A 14,362-nucleotide genomic window follows, 5' to 3' on the forward strand; every position below is an offset into this window, starting at 1 on the left:
TAGCCTGTCCTGCTGCGCTCGTAAGGACTAACGTCTCCCTCTCAAGAAAAACCTCATTTTTGCCGCTGTACAAAGCGACCATTTGTGATAACACTGCAGTCATTCTGTCTGCTAAGCCTGCCTTTTCTAAAGCTTGTGCTATATAGTAAATTTGAAATGTGTGACCCACATGAGATCAAATCTTTACCACACCGGAGTAAAAACTGAAATCCCTCAAGTGACCTCTGGTGACCAAGTTGCGGGTGACCCTTGACCCACTGTGGTAGTTTGGAGACATGTTGTGGTGGAACTCTGTGTGTTGCTATTGGAACATCGCCAGGGACCGACCCCCCTCATCACACCACCGCCGTGTGGCAGATAAACACCCCGATGAGTGATTGCTGACACCAGATGCCATTTGCCCGTTTCCCTGCCTGCACAGAGGCCTGGCAAATGCAGATCCCCGCGGATAATGTCTGATTTGAAGGATTGTGTTACTGTATTACTGTCCCCTTTTCACTTTGTGTTGTTCTTGCTGGAACAAACTCCTCCATTGAGGCTGCAGTGTGACGCAGCGCAGCCAAAATGTATCTAACCCTCTCTGCCCCAAAAAAAGAAATTGTAAAAATTAATTGGCCTCCCTCGAGAAAACATGCCTGGAAAAAGCTTTATTGAATGTTGAATGAAGCCTCAATGCTATTTTCTGCAAGGACATAAAAAATTAAATCAGATACAGAAAAATAATGATGTCATGGCATCATCTTAAAACACTAAGCATCCATTAAAATTTAGACAACAACACAGGCTACGATTGCGACCGTAACCCATTCTAAGCTAAAACTCAACAATGAACCGCTGACATCACTTCTTGTCAGCCCCCTTCTCAGAACACATTTACAACAACACGGACAAGTCAGATTTCTGTCTTAAATGGCTTATTTTCCGTTATTACGTCTACAATATTAGGTAACATTAGTGCAAAGGTGAATACAGGGCTGTTATTTCATATCTACAGGGCTCTGATAACATTAAACATCACATTTTAGAAGGTTGTAAACTGGTTTTCTATGTTCTAACTACGAAAATATCCCATTTATAAATCAGAAATCCTATTTCACAGAAATTCACTTATCATGGACGAGTCTGGGACTAATTAACCATGATAAATGACGGATTATTATACTCTCTTAATCGCTTGAGGAAATTTAAGAAGAAATATGTTCCCATAGAAGGAGTCAAACGGGTGAAATCTTGCTAGACCATCTGGAACACTTCCCTGCTTGCCAAACACTTGTGACTTCCGAATGTTTGGTTTTCATCTAAGAAAAATTCCTTTGATCAGATCGCCTTTCATATTGACATGGTATTTGTGGGTTGATATGTTGTATTAGCCTATTCCTGGTCGTGTAACGGTACACAAGGTCCAGCAGGAAGATGCTTTGACAAGGTGTGCTGTTGTGTAACTGCATATTTTACAACTTCAATACAATACTGCATGCCTGTAATTGTTGTTATTGAGTAAAATTAATAACTGTAAGAGGCATATTTTAAAGGGAATCTATCATGTTCATTTTTCGCCTTTTTGTATTGAGTTGGGGACTACTATAGAGCAGCTACATGCGATAACCAGTACAGAAAGCGTTCTCGTTCTAAGAATCTGCACCTATTCAGCTGTATTTCTTTGGATTTCATGGTTCCTGTGAAAATGGTCTGTTTTAATGTATTCCACCAACGGCCCGCCTGCAGGCATGCCCACTCTTCTGTGGTTGGTCACACTGCCAGTGCATAGAAACACTTTTTGTGCCCCTGTTGCTGTTTATAGGAGTTGATAAATGGCGATTTATCTTTTTAAAATGTCTGCTTTTAGTCATATGTGTTGGATCCCGAATCCGATCCAGAAGTAGAGACTGTACAGTTCGAAGTTTCTCAAGAAAAGAGGTTACTTCAAGACGTCTCTCAATGCTAAGTTGCTTTAGCATTTTAGCGTTTTCTACAGCATGTGTAACATGTAATGTGTTTTGCTGGACTACCAGTGTCTAAAAATCTCTAGAGCCATTAGAAACCCTGCTTCGTCTATGCTATAATGCTACACAGACAAGTGCTTTTGCTCCAGGACTCAAACACAGTTAGGACACTGATAAACTGTTACTACTTTCCCTTCTAACTCTTTGACACGACCAAGTACCGTTGGAATGGTGTAGGACGTCAGCAAGTTTGTGGGCTAGTCCAGCTGCATAGTGGTCCATGTTCACAAAACAGTCCAGTGTTAAATGCCGTTGACGGATTAAAATGCATTTCTTTTGCTGGTAGGGAATCAGAAACCAACCAGGCAACTAATGCCTGATGGTGGCGTGTTTAGCAATTGTAAACAAACGTGAATTTCCCTTACGAGGGGGAAGGCGGGGGAAGCAGAGCTTGGGGGAGGGCAGAGAGTTTATATATCTAAGGAAGTCCACCCCTCTGGGACATCACAGAGGAACAGTTTTACATGCCTTTTCAAACCGAGCGTTTTGAGCCATCAGAAACCTCTTTTGGGGCTTTGAAATGTGCAAACCTAATTATCTGAGACTTTTGCATCGTTTAACACGAGAATACTACATTCTAACTACTTTTATAGGTCAGAAAAGTGGAAAAAGCATAATATTTGCTTTAATGCTTCAGTGCTTTAATGTTTAGATTAAGGCTGCATGGCGGGCGAGTGGTTAGTGCACAGGTCTCACAGCTAGGAGTTTGCATGTTCTCCTTGTGCATGCTAATTTAATTTAATTGGCGACATGCAAACTCCACACAGAGATGGCCAAGGGTGGAATTGAACTCAGGTCTCCTAGCAGTGAGGCCTGCGCGCTAACCGCACGATCACCGTGCAGCCAATTTATTAATTCATTTATTTATTCTATGTATCAATGTGTATGCAGCTCTGTTTTTTTATTCAAGCACCTTTTTACGTACCATAATCGAGGTATCCAGCATTGCTGTGATTCCCTGTCTACCAATTAATATTGCGGTGTCAGCGTCGCTGCTATGATGAAAATCAAGTGGCTTGCAAGGAAGTGGAGATTCAAGTGGAATCGATGGCTAAGAGCAAGCGTCACAAAAAGACTGCTGCATGACAACACTTCCATGTGATCTCATAGCAGCAATACGATGCTCCACTCGACTTGTCAGTGGCGACACACTAAACAACTTTCTCAACCAGCGGGGGGCTCTCACTGTGTGAAGGGGGGCCCACATGAGTATGACGAGGGCTGCTTTGGGGCGATGGACATCCGCTCCAGCTGTGTTTAGCAATCTGACTGATAGTGTGCTCCATTAATTCCCTTTATTAAGCCTCTCGGCTCAGGCCTGGCCAAACCATTGCAGATGTAACCCTTCGAATGCCGGCTGCACCGCCAGATGTCCTCAACGCAGCGTCAGAGAGACTTGATCAGCTGGCTACAGTGCTGTGACTGCAGAAACATCACGTGCTCTGGGAAATGAATTGGATCTCTATCCGCCACATGAGCGCGGCAGCGATCTTTGGCCCCAACACCAAAGCCTTCACAGGGGCCTTGAGAAGCATTCTCCGCTTGCTCGTTGGCAGGCGAATCAAAGCGCCGGCATCCCTTGAAGTTGTCCGAAGTATTTATCAGAGGAGACAATATGAGGAGTGGCACAAATCATAGATATCAAGAAATATAAAAAGATAATTCAAAGCACATTTTAAGAGGCGGGGCACCCTTCCACTTTGGAAATATGAGCCGGGCTGTATAAGCGGATACGCATGGGTGTAGGGTGAAAGGCAACCATAGCAACCATATGGAGCTGTGAAATGACAAAAAAGACTCCTCACTACTTAAATATCACAGTGGACATTATTGCGGAGCAGCTGTAGTGACATAAAGAGGTGTATGGTCTGGGTGCCCAGGAAGACCCTTTTGTTTTAGGATTGGGATTACTGGCCTGTCTCTTGGGTCTATTTACAGACCTCATGCACATGGACAATGAGCATGCTTGCAGGTGCTGAGATGTTATTATTAAATGCAACATGGGGGGGGGCATGATGATGGTGGTGGGGGCAGGGTGGAGTCTCCACAACAAACTGTGATGGCCCCCTCCTGGGAGCTTCCGGCATGAAGCATGGCTAATCCAGAGCAGCAGACTGGGGAGGAAGTCCTTGCTTTAACCCATTGGAGTGAGGCGTAGTTTTTCCGTACTTTTTGTGTTTATCTTCATACCTCATCTTAAAAACGGTTTATCTTACCTCAGTCGGCTTCTTTTTCTTTCCATGCAACCATCAAAAGTGTGTGATTTCATTTTGACATAAGCCTTGTTTACACTTGCACACTCTTTTTACCCACAAGTAGTACACAATTTAGCATGTCATTGAGTAAATTGGATGTTAAGATGTGCTAAGTACAGTATGTATCAAATGTCCAGGGACATGTGGCAATGTGCAAAGAACATTTTCAACAAAAACGCAGCACCAACACACCGCAACCGACAGTGATGTAAAAAAGTGGAACAGTAGTGAACCTTCCCAGGAGTGGCCAGCCAACCAAAATGATCGCAAGAGTGTAGCACCGACTCATCCAAAAGGTCACAAAAGTCCCCACAACAACATCCAAAAGAACTGCAGGCCTCACTTGCCTCAGTTAAGGTCAGTGTTCATGACTCTACCATAAGGAAGACACTGGGCAACTCTTTTTTTTTTTTCTTTTTTTTTTGCATTTTTTTTATGTGATTTTGTTCCTGCAGTGATGCAATGACAAATGAGCATAGTCTACTAATGGCCTCCAAGCCACATTTTGGCCACTCCTACTATTGTGGCTCTTCATCAAGGTCGGCCGTCTGGTGTTTTTTGGAGGTGCACGTCTATTGTGTTATATTTCTGCCTTCATACTGTATTTGATATAGCAAAAGCAGATTATGAGCCATATTAAATTGCACTAACTATTGATGTGCACACAGGAACATCCCTGCGCTGTGTTACTCTGTCTTGCTTCCTCTCTTAACCCCTGCATATACTTGCGTGGCAAGGTGATTCAGTATACTTGTGCTGATACATGGTCGGGTATTGGGGACTGGACTCCTGGCTGGTTGAGTGCCTGAAAGGTGATAAGTTGTACGAGTGTGTTCAGTGGTTGAAAATGCATGTCTGTTGGTCACTCTGTTGGAGGGGGAGGGCACTGATATAATCCTATTTTTTTTGTAATATTCTTGCGATCAACCGGCAAAGTCCCCAAGATCGACGGGTTGCTGATAGAGCTGATAGAGCTGACAGCATGTTGACAGTTTTGCTCTTTTGTGAAATGACAGTGGTTAAGATACAATGGAGTGGGGCCTGTCATCTGGGTGGACTCAATTCGTTACTATTTAGATCAGCTGTAAAGATGGTCATCAATACGCCTGAAACCAAGGTGGCTGAGTCTTTGTTTATTTGCTAGAGGCTAAATTATTCAGTCTTGTATGTTTGGGAGAGGTGATGTCGTAGACCTCCCCCTGTGTGAACCCCCCAAGTTGATTCATAGATGGTTGCTCAACTTCTGACGTAGTTGGCCACCCTAACTTCCTTTTCAAACCATCTGTTGTTTAGTCCTCACAGGATAAAAAAACTATTAATAAATAACTAACATCTGAATAGTAAAACATTTTTTCAGTGTAAAACTGAACTTAGAATGCAAATACAAAATAGTCAAACAGGCCAGAAATACTATAAAATAAGTATACTGTAAAAATAAAAAGCCCGCATACTTCTTTCTGGCTCTTGGAATTGTCAAGAGACCGGCGTATTGTGAGCGTAGGTTTCTAGAGTGTAGGGTACAACAAGGTCAACCATATAGGAAGATGCCAACCCATATTTTGTAGGCAAGTAACAGAACCTTAAAGTCACATCTCAAAAAAACTAGGAGCCAGTGCAAGTTGGCGAGTACTGGAGAAATATGGTCGAATTGTCCCTGTGAGGAGTCGTGCTGCGGCATTTTGTACTAACTGCAGGCTTTTCAAACTGGACTTAGGAAGACCAGAAAGCAGCGCATTACAGTAATCAAGGCGAGACATGACGAATGCATGGACTAGGGTTTCTAGGATAGAATAGGCCAAATCCTAGAGGTGTTGCGAAGATGAGAAAATGCCCTGAAGAATGGTAACATTCTTAATGTGCTTTTGAAAAGATCGAATCGAATATCACACCGAGAATGAGTTGTCCTTAAACAGGCAACAGGCACGTTTAAGCTGAGCCTATAATCAACATCTCAGCTTTGTCAGGGTTTAAGAGTAAAAAGTTGCAGGACATCCATTGGACATACATAAATAAATGAATGTGTGGGAAACACTGCTTATCCACTTAAAATACTGTATTTTCTGGACTATAAGTCACTCTGGAGTATAAGTCGCACCAGGTCAAAAATGCATAATTAGAGAGAAAAACCCATACATAAGTCGCACTGGAGTTTAAGCCGCATTTTTTTGCGGGTAATTTATTTATCTACTTGACCAAAACAGACATTACATCATCATGGAAGGCAAGTTCCAACAATAAAAGAATAGAGAACAAGCTGAATAGGTGTAAGATATGCTAACACCATGGTTATTCAGCTACACAAAAAATAAACATGAAGAGAAAAGGTATCCGGTGTTTATGTAACATAAACAGTTTTTTCATTTATACATAAGTCGCTCTGGAGTATAAGTTGCAGGAACAGCCAACCTATGAAAAAAACTGTGACTTATAGTCTAGAAAATACGGTAAGTAGTATGTTTTAGAATTAGCAATAAGTACAGAAGTTGTCTTGCCATAGAACACACAATATCAGTATACTGATTGAGCTCTTTGCTGGACATGATGCATGTACAGTGATGCTGCACTCACAGATGTTTCTCCATAAGCACAGCATCTGTGTGTGTGTGTGTAGAAAAACATGAAAGTCAACAATGTCCGTAAATTTGTCTAAACCTGTGAGTACAATGGTGACAAAGTGGTTGCGTGAGACTGTTTTTCTTTTTCTTGTTGCCTTGATTGGACACCCGGAGTTGAGATGAGGTACAGGAGGGGGGCGATGGTTGGGGGAGGGTCACAGGGTTGATTTAGAAGAGTTTGTATGGTGCTTTGGTGATGGGATGGGGGTGGTTACTTCAGCGAGAGGGGGTGCTGGGGCAGTGTGTTTGCCGTGCTCCTGGCCCATGTGGTTCCTATTAGTGAAGACAGGGTGTCTGGCACCGGCATACAGTGGATGCTTCACAACCACTTTGGCTTGCGTGAGGCTGAGAGGTTACAGGACTTTTGGGATGCAGAACTTAGAGGAACAGTGTCACATACAGTACATGCACATGATGATGATGATGTTCTCATCAGCTCTTTGTTCACTGTGGATACGGTCAGTGTGGTCGTTAGTATTTTTTACTGTCATGAAAGTGTAGAAAGAATTTAACAGAGTGGCCATTACTGTGACAGAAAGATGATGGATACACTACGATAATCAATCAATTAATTGCACGATAATTAAAAATGAAGTTGATCATTTTGCTGGCCTCAACTTATTGACATGGTGGCGTGTTTGTTTTCATCCTCTCTTTTTACCAATTAGGCTGGATAACAAGGGGTTTCACTGTCTGTTGTACATAACATGCAATCTGATGTCAAAATCAGCCTGTTTGCACACAGTCATTTTTCTGGACTAGTGGCCAGCCAATCACAGGGCACATATAGACAAACAACCATTCACACTCACATTCATACCTATGGACAATTTGGAGTTGCCGGTTAACCTAACATGGATGTTTTTGTAATATGGGAGGAAGCCGGAGTCTCCGGAGAAAACCCACGCATAGACGGGGAGAACATGCAAACTCCGCACAGAGATGGCCGACAGTGGAATCCTCATTTTGTGACATGAACAAGTTTGTGACAATGAAATAAATACTACAAAACGATTGAACTTACTTTTCAGCTGCTGTGATTCCTGAATTTTGCTGAATCCATAACATGTACTTTGAGCATCATTACACCCCAATAAATGTAAACTGCCTATTCCACACACAATGTCAAGGAGGTGTATATGCAAATGAGGTGATGTCTGAGTTTTATTTTCATTGGGTCTTTTTGTGTTGGTTTAATTTATTCATTTTAATTTTGGTAATGGTAATGGTAATGGTTTTATTTCATTTGAACATGCATCAGATTACAATTGAGTGCATCACATAATCAGTTCCCAGTTCCACATGTAAAAAGGAGTAGGAAGAAGCAAAGCTTATTAAATCCTACCCCTCCATCTGGTACTTTTACAGTAACATTACATTTGTTCACTTCCTGCTTTCCATAATACAGTTTCAGGTTAATTTTATTTATTATGTTGTTTGTTTAGTGAGTGTGAATGGTTGTTTGTCTATATGTGCCCTCAGGATGTACCCTGCCTCTCGCCCGAAGACAGCTGGGATAGGCTCCAGCACCCCCGCGACCCTCGTGAGGAAAAAGCGGTAGAAAATGAATGAATGAATGAATGTTGTTTGTTTAGTGAGTGTGAATGGTTGTTTGTCTATATGTGCCCTGTGATTGGCTGGCGACCAGTCCAGGGTGTGCCCCGCCTCTCACCTGAAGACAGCTGGGATAGGCTCCAGCACCCCCTGCAACCCTTGTGAGGACAAGCGGTAGAAAAGGAATGAATGAATGAATGTTGTTTGTTTAAATTATTTGATTTATAAGCTCCTGACAGTCCAGTCACAATGTTAAATACTAATAAATTAAAGTTGCTGTTTATACGGTGTACTAGCATTATGATGCTATATATTATGATTGCATTAATGAAAAAAAATTGTAATGTTGAATAATGTTGACAATAATATGATTTATCTGCAATAATTTCTGGGACAATTCAAATTTGTTATTGCGACAGGGCTTGTGATGTTTGAACCGTGATGTAGCGAAGGACAACTGTAATTGCATTTTATTTTTTTGGCCTTTTTCCATCCAGCTCAGTCAAATGCTGATGTTGTCGACGCCAGCCGACACGGACCAGGAGAGTGTGTACAGGCAGCGCTTGCAGGTCTTCCGGGAGGCCCAGAAGAGACAGGCCCAGCTAGTCCAAAGGCTTCAGACCAAGGTGAGTGTGGAAGTGGTCTAAGAACATTTCTAGAGCACCTCAGTTTGTGCTGGGTTTGTTACCAGGTCATCCAGTACAAGAGCAGGTGTGGGGAACTGGAAGAGAAGGTTCTGGAGAAGACCTCTGATTTGGAGAAGATAGAATTGTTGGTAAGTGCAATAAATGTTGTCTCCTTAGACTTGACTGCTCTCTCATTTTTAGATATTTAACATTACAGTAACAGAATCACAGCAATACCTCAGAAACGCAAACACTTGCCAATACAAACTGCCTTTCCAAAGTTTGTTTCCAGAACTATTAATGGGCTTTGGGAGATTATGTACTTGTAGAAACAGGTGTTGATTCAAAGGGCTGGCTTCCCATTTCACTCTGGACGCCACCTGGTCCAGCATGTGGTGGGGCTGCTTACTCGCTCCCAGTATTGGTCTTGGCCCAGGTGCCCACGGAGACTTTGGAGTCTGAGTCCGAAATGGATAAAACATGCTACCATCCACACAGGTGCTAACTCCATGATACGAGGTGTGTGTGTGTGCATATTTAGATGCAGGCCCACCAGGACTCAGCCCAGCGTCAGGAGCAACATCTCAACACAGCTGTTTGCAGTAAAGCCGCTCAACTTGAGGAGGAGCAGAGAAGGTGGGCAGAGCTTTGACGAGTTTCTATGTCACGCCTCTTGAAAAACATCAGGAAATTCCCCAATTTGCCAGAGTGAGAATCCTGGATGTCTCCGGAACTGTCCACTAAGACCAGAAAAAACAACAACAACAGAATCTAGAAGGGTCTGAATACTGGTGGAATTATGATGCCATCTACTGCATGGAGGGGTAATGAGGGGCTACATTTGCATTATAATGTGAGTTGAGTAGGGGGATACTGACATCGGATATCAGTCCGATATCAGCAAAAAAATTTCAGATGCCTGCATCTAAAATGTCCGACATTGGTGATCCAAGGAGTTCATTCCAGATGCACTAACATCTACCAGCATAGGGTGTTAAGCATTTCTTGTTATGTCTAAAAATGAGTGAAAAACTTGTCATGCACAAATTTCCCTTGGTGGCACAAAACCGGGAAAGTTTTATACGACCAACCTCATCTTGCATTTGATGTTGCATCACTAAAAGCGGAATGAGGATTTTTGCAAGACAATGCAGTATCCTTCAAACTTCCACTGCTGTTTGAAACATTTGCATTGCAAGAGGAACTCCCACAGGACGGCAAAAAGTTACTGGCTACAACAGAAAAGAGTCAGCCCATGTTGGTGGTGAACAATGCTGGGTTTAAACGCTACATTGAGCACCTCAAGCCTGGCTATTGTTGATAAAACCAATAAAAATTCACTAATTGTACAAATTCTGTATGCCAGGGGCCCCACCTCCATCCACCGAGACAAAGGGGCTATTCACACAGAAATGTTTTCAAGTCGGCTCGATATCGGTTTCGGACTATATGCAGTGATTCAATTTTGGTATCGCATTGGAAGTGGAAAGTTGCAAGTTCGGGGCACCCCTGTTAATGAGCTAGGCCAAACAGATACCGCCAAATCTATATGTGGCGGTCCAAATGTACTTATTGTGCGCTGCCACAAGTAAAAAGATGCATGGGAAACACAAAGGTACACTTGCACAAGCTAATGAAATCATCAATAATTCTTCCTTGAGAAAAAAAACACAGCATCATGCAGTGTGTATGTGTACACACAAAGATAACAAAACAGCATGTAATAGGGTGTGTGAGTATGAGAATGAGCCGGAGCTCTCTGCAGATGTTCTGTGAGCAGATGTGCTGCAAATGAAAGCTAAGCTGACACAGATGTTACAAAGCTGTCGCACATGAGGGCTCGGTGGGCGAGGGTTGATCTGAAGGCCCCCGAAATGTACCGCGGATACACCGACTCTGAAGCATTATAGCATGAGGTTGATGCGGAAGGGTTATAAGCGGGTGGTGTCATGACAGCTCTTTGTCAAGGTGGGAGTGGTACCGTAAGCGCTATGGTTGCACTTAGCCTTGTTGTTTTATTTCCAGATGTGCCAGCCTCAGCCAAGTCAACTGTGTACTGCGGGAACAACTGGAGCAGGCCAGCACTGTCAACCAGGGGCTGGCCGAGAGCTTGCGGAAGGCCCGGCAAGATGCGGAGCTGTGCAATATGCGCCTGCACAGGGAACAAGAGGTGAGCGGACCCACCAAGACAAAAAAAAATCCAAAAAGCAAGAGATGAAGCAAGAATTAACCTCCCGCAAGGCCCATTGCTCGAGGACTCCCATTCATAGCAAGCTATCACTCCTGCTTCCTGCTTGCTTTCTTGCTGTGATTTCTGCAGTTGTTTTTTCCTGTGAAAGCATTCCAAGTGCTGAAGAGGGCGGGAGGAGTGGCCCACTTTGGGCCGTAAATGTTCTACATGTGTTTATTCAGGGAAATCCAATGACTTGTATGTGTGCCAGCGCACTTCCAGGACAGCGTCTGTTTGGAATCACAATAACATGAGAGGTGCCATCTCTTGCTAAATCTACCCCCTCTGCCCTCCTCCTCCCACCCCCCACAGACATCTTCTTCCCGCCTGAGTCGCGAGCAGGCACGCGTCAGAACCTTGTGGCGCCAGGCTGCCTCCCTGAGGAACACCTTCACTCAGCTGAGGGGCTTTGCTGACAGGTGAGTGTGGAGCACATCCCCCGTCCTGTCCAGTCTACTCCCAACCCAAACCCGCAGAACGACCCACTATTTTTTGATCCACTGCAGGCCTCTTCACTTGTAATACAGTGGTACACGGTTTTTGTTATTATTGTGTTACAAAAAGGTCAGACAACCAAAACAAAGCAATTTTCCCAAAGGAAATCATTCCAGACACCCAAAAATATCAAAATATATATATATATTTTATGTGAATAATTATTGTTTTACATGCAGAAAATTATGTGAAATAGTTCAAAATTATGTTATAAATATGGACATTAATATTTAACATAATTTTCCAATTCTTGTTGGTGAAGACGGCGAGTGGAAAGGCCGTCCTCATACTTTGCCATGAGTGATTCCTTAAAAGCAATAGTGTTCTAGTGTTCTTTATCAAATGGCTGGCACTTGCAACTGTCTTGTCCACAAAAATGCACAGTCACCAACACATAGGCTCACAGGCGCTGTACAGGGGGTAAACATTGGACAAGTCCAAGGGCCCTTGACTGACAGGCGCCCCAGACAATAGAGATGTGGTGATGACAGCTGCCTTAGGGCGGTCAATTTTTTTTTTTCATGCGGACCACTCAGTTCTGTGGAATGCTACAGTTCAGTCTTACATTTTGACTTTATGATGCAGAGGATGCAGAGAGCAAGACTCAAATGCAAGTAAAGTATGTATTTTTAATGGGCTGTCAAATCATTAAAATTTTTAATCAGATTAATCATGGTCCATCCATTCATACATTTTCTATGCCGCTTATCGTCATTAGTGTCGTGGAGCCTATCCCAGCATTAATCATGGTTTTATTAATTAATTATGATTAATCACCATGTCACACTGCTGTATTTTATTGAAGGAAAGATGAATTTGCATGTGTGCCAATGCCATATTAGGTCAAGCTAAGAGATGGCACGTGAATGCATCTTGCGGTCTGTCTAGTGACAATGAGGATGTGTCGTTGCAATGACAAATGGACTAGAGACGTGTTTGGAGTTGGAGATACATGCAAGGTGATGGAATTGTACTGCCGTTGATATGGTCAGGTCAGAATAAAGTTATGAAAGAGTGTCAGACTCTGTGAGGAGCTCCATTGTGCCGCTCGCTGTCTGTCGTCATAACAGAAAGCCATGGCTTGCCATGATGCATATAAGTACTACCCCAAAAATGTACATAATTAATGAAATAAATTAGTTTCTGCCGTAAACGCACTGTTTTTGACAGGCCTGGCTTTGACAGACATACAGACCTAACAGGCATTAAGCACAATGATCCAGCACAAAGAGAAACACACAGCTGTACTAAATAGCACAAACACAAAATCAGTGCCAGGTGCATCTTGGCAGGAATGTAAAAGTTGAGGACAAAAGCACAAAACCAAACAGGAAATATAACACAATAAAGGCAACAACTGGAACTAAGGAATGAACACAAACAATAACAGGCTGCCACGGCAGATGTCACGCAGAGCATGATAGTTCAGGGCAAAAGAAAGAGTTTATACTATAACCAAACCCGGGCGTAACTTTGGCAAAAGTTCTTATCAAAAAACAAAAACTGAGGCGTTCAAATACCACTAAAGCATTTTTAATTTTGCACAAATCAGATGACACTGGGAAAACCAACAGAAGTATCTACATTACCCCTATGTGGCAGTTAAAAGACAATCTTAGCTATCCAACCACATTTTGACACTAGAAAATCTTAAAAGACTAATTAATACTAATAAACACTAATAGTGTTACATATTGGTTTTGTGTTTTATCAATCTTTGCTTGTAGCCAGCCAGACGTCACAATCACACACAATGCCTACTTCTAGGACACTTTCTGACATGCGAGGCGAGGTTGCCACGGCCAGCCAGCATCTTCACATCGCCTGTCAGACGCTTCAGTCCAAAGCAACGCAGGAGAGTGCCTCTAGTGGCGCAGAGACGTCGCCACTGGAGAGGCAGCTGAAGGTCAAGCTCAGAGAGGCCATGCAGCTTCAGGGTCGCTGGGATGCTGAGAAAGTTGAGCTCAACTCCAGGTGCAGAAGCATGACTAAAGAACTATTGAGGATAATTGTAATGTCTTGAGGAGCTCTCTCTAGTCTGTCGATGTTGGTGCATTCAGGGTTGTTGAGCTGGTGGACACAGTACAGCATCTTCGCAGTCAAAACAGCGAGAAGGACTCCACCCTCAGTAGCATGCAGACCAGCCTGGACATGATGGTGAGATGTGAACAAACAGGACTGGTGGTTTGAGATTGAATTAGTTTAAGTCTTTTAGCGTGGGAGCAGTCCATGTAACATCAGGCTTGTGTTGTTTGTTTTATCATCGTGGTTTCCTGCTCAGGAGACACAGAGAACTGAGGACAAAGCAATGATGGAAGTTCTGCATGCAGAGAACCAAGCCCTCAAGAAAATGCTCTGCAGTGTCCATCAGGTCAGAAGAATCCGATTGCGTGCAAACATGCACATTCTAACGGCAGCCAATGTGCACAACGTCTGTCCAGCTCGTTGCTAGTGAAAGTGATGGCGGTGCGTCTGAAAGTGGTTCTTCTCTGCGGAACAATACTTTAACGGCTTTGCAGTGTGCCCTCTCCAAGCACCAGAAACAAGCTCAGGTCTGTCTTACTTTCATCACTCCTTTATCTTG

General features: G+C 43.2%; 1 protein-coding gene across 3 annotated transcripts in view; it reads left to right on the forward strand.

Annotated features, from left to right (window-relative positions):
* crocc2 (ciliary rootlet coiled-coil, rootletin family member 2) overlaps positions 1 to 14,362 on the forward strand; it is a 39,518-nt gene that overhangs the window by 2,102 nt on the left and 23,054 nt on the right. For all 3 annotated transcript variants that reach the window (XM_058072926.2, XM_078790226.1, XM_078790225.1), the window contains exons 4-12: positions 8,925 to 9,053; positions 9,119 to 9,202; positions 9,595 to 9,689; positions 11,079 to 11,223; positions 11,596 to 11,702; positions 13,546 to 13,752; positions 13,839 to 13,935; positions 14,060 to 14,149; positions 14,220 to 14,330. In XM_058072926.2, the coding sequence (XP_057928909.2) occupies positions 8,925 to 9,053; positions 9,119 to 9,202; positions 9,595 to 9,689; positions 11,079 to 11,223; positions 11,596 to 11,702; positions 13,546 to 13,752; positions 13,839 to 13,935; positions 14,060 to 14,149; positions 14,220 to 14,330 (1,065 nt within the window). The remainder of the gene's footprint in view (positions 1 to 8,924; positions 9,054 to 9,118; positions 9,203 to 9,594; positions 9,690 to 11,078; positions 11,224 to 11,595; positions 11,703 to 13,545; positions 13,753 to 13,838; positions 13,936 to 14,059; positions 14,150 to 14,219; positions 14,331 to 14,362) is intronic.

This window comes from Doryrhamphus excisus, linkage group LG4 (assembly GCF_037039965.1).
Source record: "Doryrhamphus excisus strain RoL-2023G ecotype Guam linkage group LG4, RoL_Dexc_Guam_v1.1, whole genome shotgun sequence".
NCBI classification, from domain to species: domain Eukaryota; kingdom Metazoa; phylum Chordata; class Actinopteri; order Syngnathiformes; family Syngnathidae; genus Doryrhamphus; species Doryrhamphus excisus.